This window comes from Microtus oregoni, unplaced genomic scaffold, assembly GCF_018167655.1.
Source record: "Microtus oregoni isolate MIOR12 unplaced genomic scaffold, Mior012 000069F_ref0000032, whole genome shotgun sequence".
NCBI lineage: Eukaryota > Metazoa > Chordata > Mammalia > Rodentia > Cricetidae > Microtus > Microtus oregoni.
Window position 1 is genome coordinate 1,877,769 of NW_024543976.1, and position 13,989 is coordinate 1,891,757.

The window sequence follows — 13,989 nt, forward strand, 5'->3', positions numbered from 1 at the left end:
TGTTCCATCTTGGAATCTAGAAGCAGCTAACTAGGTTAAATAACATTGGGATGAGTCCAGCTGTGGCAGGGGGAAGGGATTCAGCACCAAGCATCTGTAGTCATTGCTGGGGCTTTCTTTTCTTTTCTTGTTTTCCTATCCCCCAAAACTCTGTGTACAAATCAGGTGTGGTACTTTAATCTCAGCACCTGGGAGGCAGAGTAAGAGGCAGGGGGAACTCTGAAAGTTCGAGGACAGCCTAGCCCAAATAACAAATTCCAGGACAACCAGGTTTACATAGTGAGATCCTGTCTCCATAAATAATGAACTAACAAACAAACAAACAACAAAAAAATCCCTCTGTGCACAAGAACCCCTGTATGAATATGGGTCGGTATTATGTATATTGTTGGGTGGGGGGGCTCCACAGTTCTCCTCTCCCACAGGATATGATCAGTTTCTACAAAGGACACATTTCCTGTAGTCCTGGAGGCACTGTGGGACAATGGAAAGACTTTGTCTAGAGTCTGTCATTACCTCAGCCTCATAACTAGCAGTGAGACAGTGACCAAACCATGAGCCTCTATGTTAATTGGGGATGAAGAGAAGTAATCTGAAGGGAAAAAATGGCAGCTTAATAATCTAAAGCTTCTCCCAGAATGCACCTGGAGCTCCCTAGGAACTGTTTTCCTCTTCATCATAAAAAAGAATAATAAAAAAGTAGGCTCAGAGACAGAGCTGATACCTTGCATATATTTAAGATGCAGTGAAAAAAATTAGTGGCTCATAATAAATGCAATAATCCCTCAGCAACCCCTGGGGATAGATCTCAGCCCCTCCTGCAGCCCTGTGAGTACCAAAATCCACTAAGGCTTGAGTAGCTTTTATGAATGAACCCTCTGTGGCCTCTGGGGTGTTGTCGTTCTTTCTTTGTGAAATGATGTTCTTTTTCTCCTTATCTAAACAAACTCTTTATCTGTTTAACAAGTACTCAGTGTCTCCCCTAGACCCTATCATGCTGTAAGTCCCCAGGAGATGAGGAACAGGACATGGTGTGGGTGCTCGTGGATCAACACTCTGATAATGTCTTAGTCACTCTGCAAGACACATGACCTGCCTTCTCCAGAGACTGGACTCCTCTAGTATCCTTTGGCTGGTTATGTTTTCCTTTAATGCCTAATACTTTTTGCATACAATTTTACTTAATTATTTATACTTACTGGTAGATGCCTGTTTGTCCTTCATGAACGGCCACTTTAAGAAGGCAGGGCCATGTTGGTTCTGCCCACTGCTACGTTCCAGAGCCCACCAATCTGCCTTTGACTTCCAGGAATGCTTGCTGAGTGTACCTAATTGCAGACTTTCTCTAAAGGTAGGAACATTTAAAAATATTTCAGCCAAAAGGTGGCACTGTAGGGAAAGAAGTAAAAGAAACTCCTAACTGGCCATCCCCACAGTTCCTGAGGGTGCTGGCTGGTCCTAGTTCCAGGCTAGTAATGTTAGTCTGGTTATTAACCGGAGCAAGGCATTCCTGGCCTCGCACGTGATCCTGTGCTAACACAGAGCCGAAATCTCTCAAGAGGATCAGTGAATGTAAAGAGCCTGCCCTGCACTAGGAACACTAACATTTCTGTGACTGTTCACAGGGTCCAGATAGACTTTCCAGTCCGTATACCTGGAATCCTCATCACTCTGAATCATGTGTGCATTCAGCATTACTAGGACTAAGCTATAGGACCAGGGCACACAGGATTTTCTGGCTTCTGTGGCTGCATAGAAAATAAAAGCATGCAAAATTATTACATTTCACGGCTAAATTATTTCCCACATTCTAGCACCTTCTTATGAACCGTTCTCAGAGTTTGCTAAGCTCTTCTGGACAAGAATGATGTTGTAACTGGCAGCCTCTTCGAAGGCTTCAGGAGCAAAGTCACAGAGGAGAGCCAGGCAACCCCAAGATAAAATCGACTCATGATGCAGGCTGTGAATAATGAATGGTGGTTTTCATATTTTAGCATGGGCCACCTGGGTGCCTGTGGTGCCCAAGGCTAGTCACCAACTTTAGCACTGCACCTCCTCCACAAATTCACAGTGTTTTTTTCTCCCTATGTCTTTATTTTACAGCAAAACATATGTGTATTTTCTGTTACGTTCATATGAATGCTTACCTTTGTGTGTGTGTGTGTGTGTGTGTGTGTGTGTGTGAGTGAGAGAGAGAAAGAGAAGGATGCTAGTAAAATACAATTCATCTGAAAGCAGTTTCGTAGTACACTCTTCAGATGAACTATGGGGCCTTCCCCGAGGCCTGTTAACTAGATAGAAAGATGATGTTTACACCTGACTAGCTTTTGAAAGGTCTTGAGGAGTAGACACAAAATCAGCAATCAGCTTCAGATTTGGGATCCGAATCCTATCATACATTATAAGAAAGGCCGTGATGTGCATTGTCTGCAGACCCAGGAGAAAGTTTGCACGCGTGTCAGGAAAAGTGGATTTCACTGCTCGTTATTCCTTGGAGACTATCTGGAGCGGCTTCTGAGAGGAACAGGACGAGAGGATGTCTCCTACAAATCCTTAGAGACTGTCTAGGTCTCTAAAGTTTGGGGTCCTGGAAAACACTGCACTTGTGCATTTTAAGCTGTTAGTCTTAAAAATTTGCAGCCTCACAATCCAGAGCGACCTCTTTGTAGTTACAGAGCCCCACCCATGCATCCCAAACTCCGAGGACTTTCAAGCACCTTATATAAAAAGGCATAGTACTTGCACGTGGCCTATACACATTTTTTTTTGTTTTAGCTTCTAAATTACTTCCAGTATCTAAAATGCTACAAATCAGAGATATTATATTGCATTATTTAAAATAATGACAAACAGAAAGCATGTATTTGTTCATGGCAGGCACAGTTCTCTTTAAAATAATAATAAAAAATGCAACTGGTGGTTTTTAGCTCCAGGTACTTAGTCCCCATGTTTTCTTAAGTACAAAAGCTAAATCCTGCGTGGCCCTTAACAGAATTAGTTTACAGATGGGCACTTTCCCTTAAAGAAACAGAGAGAATTATTATGAAAGCACAGTAATGAGTTCTTTAAAAAACAACACTGGTACATAGCACGGAAAACACATCATCAGCATGAGAAGGCATCCATTTTCCCTTGGCAAAGGGCACCACTTTCTCCACAGGCTGGGCGGCGCCAGTGGATTTTGGCAAGGGTCACCGGAGGAAGAAAACACCAGGTTGACAACTTTCATTTTTTCCCCCATAGAAACACCACTTTATAAAGTTAGCTTGCGGACAATGGCTGCCCTGGAGACCTCTTAAAGATGCTCACAGGACACCTGAGAGGTTGGGGCTGAAGGAGAGCATTGTGTATTGGATTGAGAGAGGGAACTAACACCTAGGAGGAAGATTATTTCTCTTTTTACAGATGCTAACACATATGTATATATATATATATATATACATATATATATACATATAGTATATATACATATATATAGTATATATATGTATATATATACTAGCATGTAGAGACACACATATAAAACACACACACACACACATACACACACATTGCTGGTGCCAGCATGTGCTGTGAGAGAGAAGCTCGTGAAGAATCAGAGGTGAGTGTTGATGACTAGCAGAAGTCTGCACTGTGTGCACATGCTGGAGTGAGGCTCCTGGAAGGACCGCCAGTCAGCTCTCTCGAATATTCGCTAGTCCACGAGAAGTGGTCTGGAAAACTGTTGAAAGAGCGTTTGACGTCAGCAAGGCAGACCCTCTGGGGTCTGAAGAGATAGGTAACTGAAGATGCTCCAGTCCGCGGGGGGTCAGGTTGAACTTTATGTCTGCACCAGTGCTTCAGCTGTTGTTAACCCCACCCTTTGGCCAGAGCAACTGAACCCTTTCCTCACGGTGGGTGGTGGGAGAAGCAGAGGTGATGGACTGGAAGCTGACAGACTCTGTGGTTCCAGGATCCCAAAGGTAGTGCTTTCCTAAATGACACTGTCAATCAGTGCAGCATTAACCAAATTCAAAAAATATGTAAGAGAGGCCGGAGAGATGGCTCAGCAGTTAGGAGCGCTTTTAACTTTTTCAGAAGACCTAGGTTTGGTTTCCAGCATGCACGTAACAGCTTACAGCCTTTCATAACCTTCGTGCCAAGGGATCTGTTGCAATTGTCTCGCCTTACTGGGCACCAGGCATGCACGAGGTGCAATACATATATGTAGCAAAATAGTAATATAAATAAAATAAGAAATAAAAATAATCACACATACATGCATGTATGCACATGTGTGCCTGTGCACACACAACACGCAGAAGCTGTGAATCCTGGTTTCTCTAAGCACTGTATACATTTCTTTATACATGTAGCACTCTGTATTAGGTGGGGTTTATTATTTTACATTTTTTTCTAGTTGAAGCAGTCAAGAGCCCAAATTATCAGTAACAACCAGACGAAAGGCAGCATTCACCAGTCCAGACGTGAGCTTACTCCCCTCTGTGTGCTAAACTGGCAGCTTAGGATCAGAACAGCATCCCTGGAAGTGCTGTGTAAAGTTAACCTTCTCAGCGTGGCAAATCCAGGGCACGGGGGTTGAAAGCCACTGGGCAAGTGAGATCCTGAAGATGGAATCCTAAGTGGATCGTCTGTGAGTTCTTGAGAAATAAGTAGGTCCAGACAGCAGACCCTACTCCTCAAGGTCTGGGAGATGATGAGTGGGAACAGCAGTTGTAGGAACAGTTTTACTGGCTATTGCTATTTATGTCTCAGCCAGTCCATGTGGAAGTTCAGCCCCAGCAGGTAGATTTGGTCTGGTGATGCTGGTGCACAAAATCCCCTTGGATGCGTGCTTTCTGGGTTCTGATATGTAAATGGAGTCAGTGAATAGTTCCCTAACTTGACTGTGTACCTAAGCACCAAAGAGCTTTAGAAGTATATGTAGTGTGGATCCATACCAGACTAATTGGAAGTCAGGGTTTCTGGGAGTATGGTGGTGCCTAATAGGATTTTCACAAAGCTCTCTGGGCAGTTCCATTTGTAACCAGGACCTAGTACCTCTATCAGACCTTGTCAAGACTCCTGGAACTTACTCTTTAGGTCAGATGTTGGACGTTTAGTTGGTAGCCATGGTGGCAGAGAAAGCAAGAAGTGCATCTGGTAAGTCATCTGCCGGCCACCCTGTGCCTCCATGTAGGCGTCTCAAAACAGTGATTTCGAGGCAATGTAGACAGTGGTTGATAGGGAAAAGCCATACGGAACATGGAAAGTATTCAGAGAGAACAAGATACGCACCTTGACACAAAGTTATTTAAAATTAGGGATGCTTCTTTCTTCCTTCCTTAGTTAGGACCCAAGAACAAGCTATACCACAGCACAATATACAGAGCATTTCTCCGTCATTTAGGCACTTTTCCTTTTCTCAGGCTTTACTTTATGGGGTTTCCTCAGGATACCAGCACATACAGATGGTGTAAGTTACCAGGCATCTTCTGAAGCTTTCCGCTGTAATTGATGAAGGCACCTGAATTCAACGTGGAAACTCACTGTAACTCAACAGAGATGGAGCCCTTTATACAGTTGAAGGGACAGGGTGTTACCCAAGAACCAAGAACTGCCCACTTTCCGTTGATGCACCCCATTGGTCCACCATTCCAACCTTTACAACCAACACAAGCCGTGAATACTGCGGCTGGGGAGAGGACGTCAACCACTTGGATCTGATGGTCCCGAATGGTCTTCAATATATTCGTATCTGTCATCATCTCTCTCCTGGTCCCGAGAGATCTCCGGGGCATGCAGCAAAAAGACCCCATTCTTACATTTGAAACCAGAGACTCAAGCACACGGAAGTCTCCCATCTAGAACCAGATTTGACTAGGTCTTGTCTAAAAAGCAAGGTGGTGGAAGCTACTAGGAGACCATTTCGCGCACCATTATATGAATGATATTCTCTTGAGAACACCAATAAGCAAGAAACAAAGCCACGATAAAACCATAGTTCCCTGGAAGTACCCAACATAGGTGTATGTCTGAATCTCCACACTCAATCTAAAAACAAACAAACAAACAAACAAAAAAACCCAAGATTACCTAGAGCCTGTTCAGAGTGGCAACTTCTCATTATATTAGACTTGGGCAAGGTTCTGGATGAATCTGGGTTCTAGTTCAACATCAGCGAGTAGTGTTCTTTGCTAATGTGATGCATTTGTACATTTTCTCTTAGGTGTTAAGTAATTCTCTGCTATTAGTCTCATGACCATTACACGAGGATGGAATGGCAAGATGAACAGGCAGAGACAGAATGTAAAGAGCTGCTGGTCTGTGAGGCCAAGGGCTGCAGGGCGCCCAGCGCTAGTCCAGTACGAGCCATGGGGCGCGCTGTCCACCCTGGGAGCCCCCTGCTGAGTTTGGGGTGCAGCAGAGACACGCGCGCCCCACGTCGGTGAGTGGCGCCTGCTTCTCCAGGCACGCAAGGGCGGGCTCGACGCCACTTGGAGCTGCCTTCCCATTGGCCCTGGGACACGCCGGTCGGGAGTGAGAGCTTGCAAAGTTTCATTGAAGGAGGAGAAGCGCGCGCGCCCTCCGGGGAGCCGGAGCTGCGTGGCTCCTGAGAGGCTGCTGGACCACCGACTGGGGACGCGGGGGCCTCTTCACGGTTCCCGGGTTTTCTTTTCTCACTGAAGTCGCGGCGGTGGCGCCGCTCTCTGCGTTACTGGTCCCTGCCCAGGTTCGCGCGGTTCCTCACTCTGAGGACGGTCCTCGCATCCCCCACAGGCTGGCAGCACGACCCCGGCGTGTCGGGGATGGTTTTGCGCGCCCCGCAGCTGGCGCCGGGCTCGCCCTGGCCTGAAGCTGGGGGGCGCTGAGGCTGAAAGGAGCAGCTACTCAGCAATCCGCCCAGAGGCCCGGACTCCTGGACGCTGCTTCCAGAGCTTCGGGCCACTTTCTTTAGCGCACCGGGGGCGCCACAGTCCTTGTGGGCGTCGGAGCCAGGGCTACACCACCCAGACACGCTGACTTCCAAGGTGTTCGGCTAGAAACTCCGGGCCATCCCTGAACGCCGACTCCTGAACAGGCAGAGGACAGCTAGCTTCCTTCATCCCTTCTCCTCACCGCCCCCATCCCTCACCACTCCCAGAGTGTCCCTCCCTTGGCTCATTCCCAGGCGACCCCTGAAGCAGCTGCAGCTGGATTCCACAATTCATGGGCGGGCCGCAGGGGCTCGGGCGCCTGCCTAGTTGGTTGCCAAGAGCCCGGTGAGCAGCGGGTCCAGCCCGTCGAGCGCGCCCTCGGGGCGGAGAGCGCCGCTCCAGCCAAGGCAATGCCAGGGTGGCTGCGAGCCGCCGGCCGCGTGAGGCCCTAGGCAGGCATGGACCTGACTTCCCAGCTCTAGGGACCCCCGAGCTTCGCCCTACTGCTCGGACTAGCAAGGACCCACGACAGGATGGCTTCGGAAGTGGTGTGCGGGCTGGTCTTCAGGCTGCTGCTCCCCATTTGCCTGGCAGTAGGTGAGTGTGGTTTGCTCATGGAGGTGACTAAGGAAGACAACAGGGTCCAGAGCTCCGGGATTCGGTTCCAAGAGCCCGCTGCACACTCTGTATGGCAGAGGCTTCAGATATGAGCTGTTGGGAGTGTGTCAACCCTGCGCTCTAACTTGGCTATCTAGGGCGCAGGATCAGGGTCTTTTTTAGACAGTTGGGGTAGCCAAGATTGGCATGCTGTGGGGACCCGTTCAGTTTAATTTAGTCTCTGGTGGGCTTCCTTTAGAGAAGTACTGACGTGTAGCTGGGCTGGGAAGTGATTATGGCCAAATGACCAGACTTTGTTAGAACACTACCCACCGCCAGCAGCACCACTAGCGAGCACCTTCACCTCCATCTCCACCAGCACCAGTGCCCGCATCACTACCCTCTCTAGAGTCCCCAGATGCTCATCACATTGTGGTATGTGACTCAGAAGGGACTCAGGCTATCTCTCCTCCAGCCTACACTCCAGCAACCAAATAGGAAGAAGTGAACAGTCCCAATAATGGTAAAAACAAAAGGAGACACTAGGCAGGGGGAACGGCCTTGATGATTCTCTATGTTACCCCCGCAGCAGCCTCTATTTACAACAAAAGGGGCTGGGTCTTTGAGGTTGTAAAGCACCTCCAGATCGCATCCCGCACTTGCTGTACCAGCTTTCTCCATATGCTTAAAGGATTAGAAAGTGGGATCTAAAATCATTCCTTGGGACAGACCAGATTAAGAACGTCCCTTGGGGAGCCTCAGTGATGCTCCCAAGGAGCACCTCATCTTCTTAGGTGAAAGTGTCAGGTCTGAAGATTACAGCAGCTGTCAGAGTGAAGAAGTCTGCAGGTTTTTGCGCTGAGTGTCACATTCAATCCTGGCGTTAAATATGACAGAACTCCAAAGCCTGGCGTTCTCGCTCCCCCCACCAGGGTTAGACAATACAACACCACACCAAGTTGTTTTTACATAGAGATCCTTTCCTTTCCATGAAAAGAAACTTGTTTGCTTTTTGTTTGGTTTGGGTTTTGTATCTTGATGGAGTTAGGGGACTGGGAATTACATTGGTGATAAATGTGTCATTTGTTCACGTAATCTGAAAGCAAGTTCTGGAGTTTGGATGTCTGCAGGAGTAACAACTTTAGTGAGAAGCCTCTGGGAGACTTAAGTGCGAGAAACCAGGGCTCTGGGAGAGGAGTAAGCAGCAAGGCATTGCATCAGGTGCTTCTAGAAGAGAAGCACCCAGGCCTACAGACTGATGTTGACCTGAACTGTGAGTTTCCAGGTCCCACGCAGGGCCGTTTGGGCGGTGATCATTGTTCTGGTGTGTGGGAGGAAGGCAGATTCCTCAAAGTCCACGTGAGCTTTGACTTACTAGCTTTGACATCAATTTTGAAGAGGTTTCTTTAGGTATGCGGCACACAGGTGGTGTCACTGTTTCTGTCTCCTGTCTTTGTTGCACCTAGCTAGCATCTTGCCAATTGGATTTGTTAATTGAAAATAAGTTAGGTGCCAAGTTCACCAGGCACTTTTAACTTATGGGTCAGAAGCCCCCCTCGTCCACACAGCCTTTCCACCTCTCCCCTGCACTCTCCTCAGCTCCATCCCTGTCTTTACCTACTGCCCTGGGTTGTTTAACCCCTTGCCTGAGGCACCAGTTTTTGCAGTGGCTGTTGGAAGAGTTAAACAGGTGGCCACCTACAGCCATATGGATCCACTCTGTGAAATGACAACAGGGAATGGTCCCTTGATTGACTGTCATCTTGTCTAGGGTTGGGGCTTTTGTAGGACTCAGCTCACTGATCCTCCAAGTCACAGATACCGTGTAGGGTCAGTCCCTCTAGACTTTCATGATACCCTACTGAAGCCCTTTAGTGGGACAAATTCACTCAGCCATGCTAGAGGAAAGTAATGCAGTGTAGTGGCTCCAGGGGGCCTGGGACAAAGCAAAAGCACTGCTCCAAAGCTGTGGTCCCAGTTCCATCATGCCTCCTCTTTCTCCCACAAGCCCTCCCTGCAGTGCCCATGTGTGCAAATTTGAGCCAAGGGATTGGATCCATCTCAGGATACAGATGGAGCCTGCTCTGAGGTTGGGACTTTCTTGGGAGGAGCTGGACTTGCAGAGCCACAGGAATTGTATCCCTCGCCCCATCCTGCTTCCTTGCAAGTTTCCTGGACAGCTGAGTCAGTCCAGGGGCATGCAGGGGTCACCTCCCCTGTTTACTCCTTCCTCTGCACTCCCACATCTTTGTGGATTAAGGAAATATGGGAAGATGCTAATGTACTGTGGTTATATGAGTATGTAAGAGTGTCTGCTTAGTGTGTGAATCCATGTGGATATGAGTTATGTGAGGTTGTGAGATGATATGAATTAATCTCAGTGTGTGTGTGTGTGTGTGTGTGTGTGTGTGTGTGTGTGTGTTTGGTATTAGGTATTGGTGCCCTCTGCTCAGCCTATAGTGTATGACTTGTGCTGGCCTCCTAAAGTCTGATGATGGAAGAGGGAAAGGAGAAGTCTCTGGATGGAGAGAGAAGCTCTTCTGGGAATGCTCACACCATGAATCCTTTGCTTGTTGGCCACTATTTAGGAAAGATGACCCAGGTCCTCAGACACACGGTACCTTGAATCACTTCACTCCAAAAGAGAGTTGGGTAGAAATCACTTTATTTCATCTCTTGCTTCCCTTCTACAGGAAATAGAGATTTTTCAAGGTTACTGAGGGTGTTTAGGTCTGCTTGCTCCCAAGGTGCCACTAAATCAAATGTTCAGATTTCCCTAATATCCTGGGCCTGGAGATCACAGTGACCTGCTTGCTATTAGAATCGATTTTGCATTTTCTCCATCTATTTTTATATCTGGGTAAGGCAGCCTTCAAAGCCTCGCCTTTATAGACACTTCCATGCATTTCCTTTCAACCTTCTTCTCTCATGAGATGTTGACGTTTTCCTGCAAGAGTGCCCTACTCCTTTCAACTAATGAGCGATTGTTGAAAACGGACTGTCTTTGTGTTTAGCCCAATGCTTAAGTTTTGTTTAATTGAAGGAATTAAAAGGAAAGTGGTAAGTGATGTCAGGCGTCTTGTGTGCAGGTGTTGTATTAGCAAATAAACCAAACTATACTGGAATATTCTGTTTGCCATCCACAATGAATATCTGTCGATAGATGTGTCCATCTCCATAGCTACTGGACATGTCTGGTATCTCCAGAATAATCTATGACTACTTGCTAGCCATTTGATTTTTTTATGCATAATATAAAAGAGAACAGCAAAGCTCTTGTGTAATATGATATCTGTAGTAATTGTAGTAATAGCTGAACATTGATGAGTGTCTTACATATATATTTTATGTGTTTTTTTCTTTCAGTATGATTCCAATTTCCAAATCATGCCTTTTATTTTCCTTCTGGTCCTGGAGAATGAATGTATCCAGAACCTTGCATATTCTAAGTACCGAAGTCCTGTGCTATATGTTAGCCTTCCCACTTATCTTAAGACAAATGACTTGAGGTTATCGCAGGATTTGGAGGGATTAGGATGAGTCTTAGTTTGGTTTCTGCTACTGTGATAAACACCATGACCAAAAGCCATTTATGGGAGGAGAGGGTTCATTTGGCTTCTAGGTTAAAATTGGTCATAGAGAAAAGTCAAGACAGGAACCCAAAACAAGAACCTAGATGTCGAAACTGGATCAGAGACCACGTGGAACAATGCTTGCTGTCTCATGCCCATTGGCTTCCTTAGCCACCTTTCTTAGACAGCCCAGGCTCACCTGTTGTGGGGAAGGCACTGCCCACAGTGGTCCAGATCTTTGTGCATAAATTAGCAATTACAAAAATGCCTCCCAGATAAATCATACGTTAGCAATTAAGAAAATGCTTCACAGACAAGGCCACAAGCTAGTCTGGTAGAGGCAAATCCATTTTCCCAGCTGTGTCTAGGTTTGTGTCAAGCCAACAAAAACTAGCAACTGGATTACATTTGGGGCTCCTTTTGATATGTGTGTAGCTGTGGCTATTAATATTTTTTTACAGCAAATTTTTGCTATTAGAAATAATTTCGAAAATCACACTCTACATAGTCCAAACATTGCAAATGAAGCTATCTTTTATTTACTCATTAGAAGTCTTTTATAGGATTTGTGCTGATTACTGCTATCATAGCCCTCAGGGGCAGGGGGTTTTAGCTGTTGAAGGATTCTTCAAAAACACTTAAAATACTTTTGATTTTGGTCACATCTTTGCAGCCTGTTTATTACTTTTAATTACTCCTGGAAATGAAAGGCTTATATTAGCGATTCTCAACCTTCCTAACACTGGGACACTTTAATACAGTTCCTTATGCTGTGGTGACCCCACAATCATAAATTATTTTTGTTTCTACATCATACCTACAATTTTACTACTTCTGTGAATCATAATTTAAGTATTTGTGTTTTCCAGAGGTCGCAGGCAACTCCTTTGAAAGGTCATTGAACCCTACCATGGGCAGTGACCCACAGGTTGAGAACTACTGGCTTAGAGACTTAACAAAATATTTCAACCCAGATGAACATGAGTGGCTGTCACTGGAGACGTGGGGGCTGGAGTTCCATGTGGGAATCTTGCTTTGCAGGAAGTGTGTTTAGTCATAGATAGAGACTAGCATATTGTCTTGGACTTCTCTTTTGGGTGAGGACATGCTGCCAGCTGATCATGCCCTGCCTGTGGCCCTCTCTATATGAGTCTAGAGTCATTTTTGTTATTTTTACTGGTTTCTTCCTCTTCCTTCCTGTAAGCGAGAGTTGGGAGTACTGCCTTCTGGGTACGAGTGTACACAACCGCCTCTGTCATGCCTAATAAACTGAGGATGCTGCATTATATAGATGTAAGAAGCCAATCAGGAGAGTTGGCCTGCCTACTCAGAACTCCCAGACCAGCAGGTAGTGATCTGGGACACGAGGAGGCCACAGGAAGACTAGGATTCATTGCAAAGCAACATAGTCCCTTTGCAGTGTCTAGTCACAAAGATTAGTGTGTTTGTGACAAGCAGGGTTTTTAAATAACCAGGATCTTCACAGCACAGTAATGTAGTGTTTTAGATACCAATCCTCTTACTAGAAACATACTCTCTTCATGATTGCTACTGTTTGTTTTTGTCTTTGTGACAGCATGTTTACAGTTTATTTGACGTGACTTTATTTTTTAATGTGAATCTTTCATTTCTGGTCTTTGACTGATAAGTTACATAGTGGCAATGAATATACTATTATAAATTTTTTGCACAAATATTCAGGAGAACTTAGAATAAACAGGATAAACATATCTAGACGTTTAAGGATAATTATTAGGCACTGAAAACATACTTCTGTGGTGAAGCGTACATACTGATCTTTGGAGTTAGAATTTGGTTCCTAGCACCCACATGGGCAGTTCACAACCATCTGTAAATACAGCTCCAGGGAGACCCAATACCCTCTTCTGGACTCCATAGGCACTGACACTCTTTTCGCACGGGACGTGCGTGTGCGCGTGCACACCCCCCCCCACCCACACACAAAGAAAATAAACCTTAGAAAAAGAGTTAGTAATAACAATATGATTATACTAAGTGTGTGATGTATTAGGCACCATTGAATTTTGTAATATTTGCAGATTAATGTGGGATCAAGCAAATAAAATAAGGAAAATGTTCCATTTGGTTGAAAGCTAAACTGTGTTGGAAAAAAATTAAGTTTTTTTTTTTGAGGGGGGAATTAGGGAGTTGGAGAGATTGTTCAGTGATTCAGAACACTTACTACTTTCCAAAGGATCTAAGTTTGGTTCCCAGCACCCACGTCAGATGGCTTACAACCACACTAACTCAAGCTACAAGGAACCCAAGACCCTCTGTTAGCCTCCCCAGGCACACGGGAGTGAACCCCATGCACACAAATAAAATGAAAATAACATCAGTTTTGAAAAAAGAAATAGTTGGTTGGTTATCAGCATTGGTGTTTCTTACACTTCTCATTGTCTACATGGTCATCAGACACCACAAGGAACAACCAAAAGGAGGAGGGGACCCAAACACACAGCAACCTGTGGGGAGAACCACCAGCTTGGAGCGTCAAATAATTCCAGACATCTTACACTGTCCAGTTATTAGGGACCCAGCACATTTTGCTCCACCCTCGTGCTCACATTTTGGGAGGCTGAGGTCTGCACCTGCTGAACGTGTGCTCACCCGAACCACACCTCTAGTCCTTTGCTGTTAATAATTTTTAAAACTGTAGAACGATAACACATTTTAAAAAAATGTTTTTCGAAAAGTTAGTTATCTTTCTGTCTCACCCCAAATGACAAACTCACTCACTTTCTGTTCCTGTCCTTGCTCAGTTCTTCCTGTGGCAGCAGGGCATGTGAGGTGTAAAATGATGCTCCCTTCATGGTCTCTAGGAAACAGAGACAGAGGGAGGAGCAGAGTTTTTATGCCCCTCACAAAGACATGGGTCCTAGGGACCTAACTTCCTCCAACTA

At 45.8% G+C, this 13,989-nt stretch overlaps 1 protein-coding gene across 3 annotated transcripts in view; it reads left to right on the forward strand.

The window, feature by feature from the left end:
• The first annotated feature begins 7,429 nt into the window (after window positions 1-7,429).
• Window positions 7,430-13,989, forward strand: part of LOC121440635 (piezo-type mechanosensitive ion channel component 2-like) — a 346,630-nt gene continuing 340,070 nt past the window's right edge. For all 3 annotated transcript variants that reach the window (XM_041641417.1, XM_041641418.1, XM_041641419.1), the window contains exon 1: window positions 7,430-7,493. In XM_041641417.1, the coding sequence (XP_041497351.1) occupies window positions 7,430-7,493 (64 nt within the window). The remainder of the gene's footprint in view (window positions 7,494-13,989) is intronic.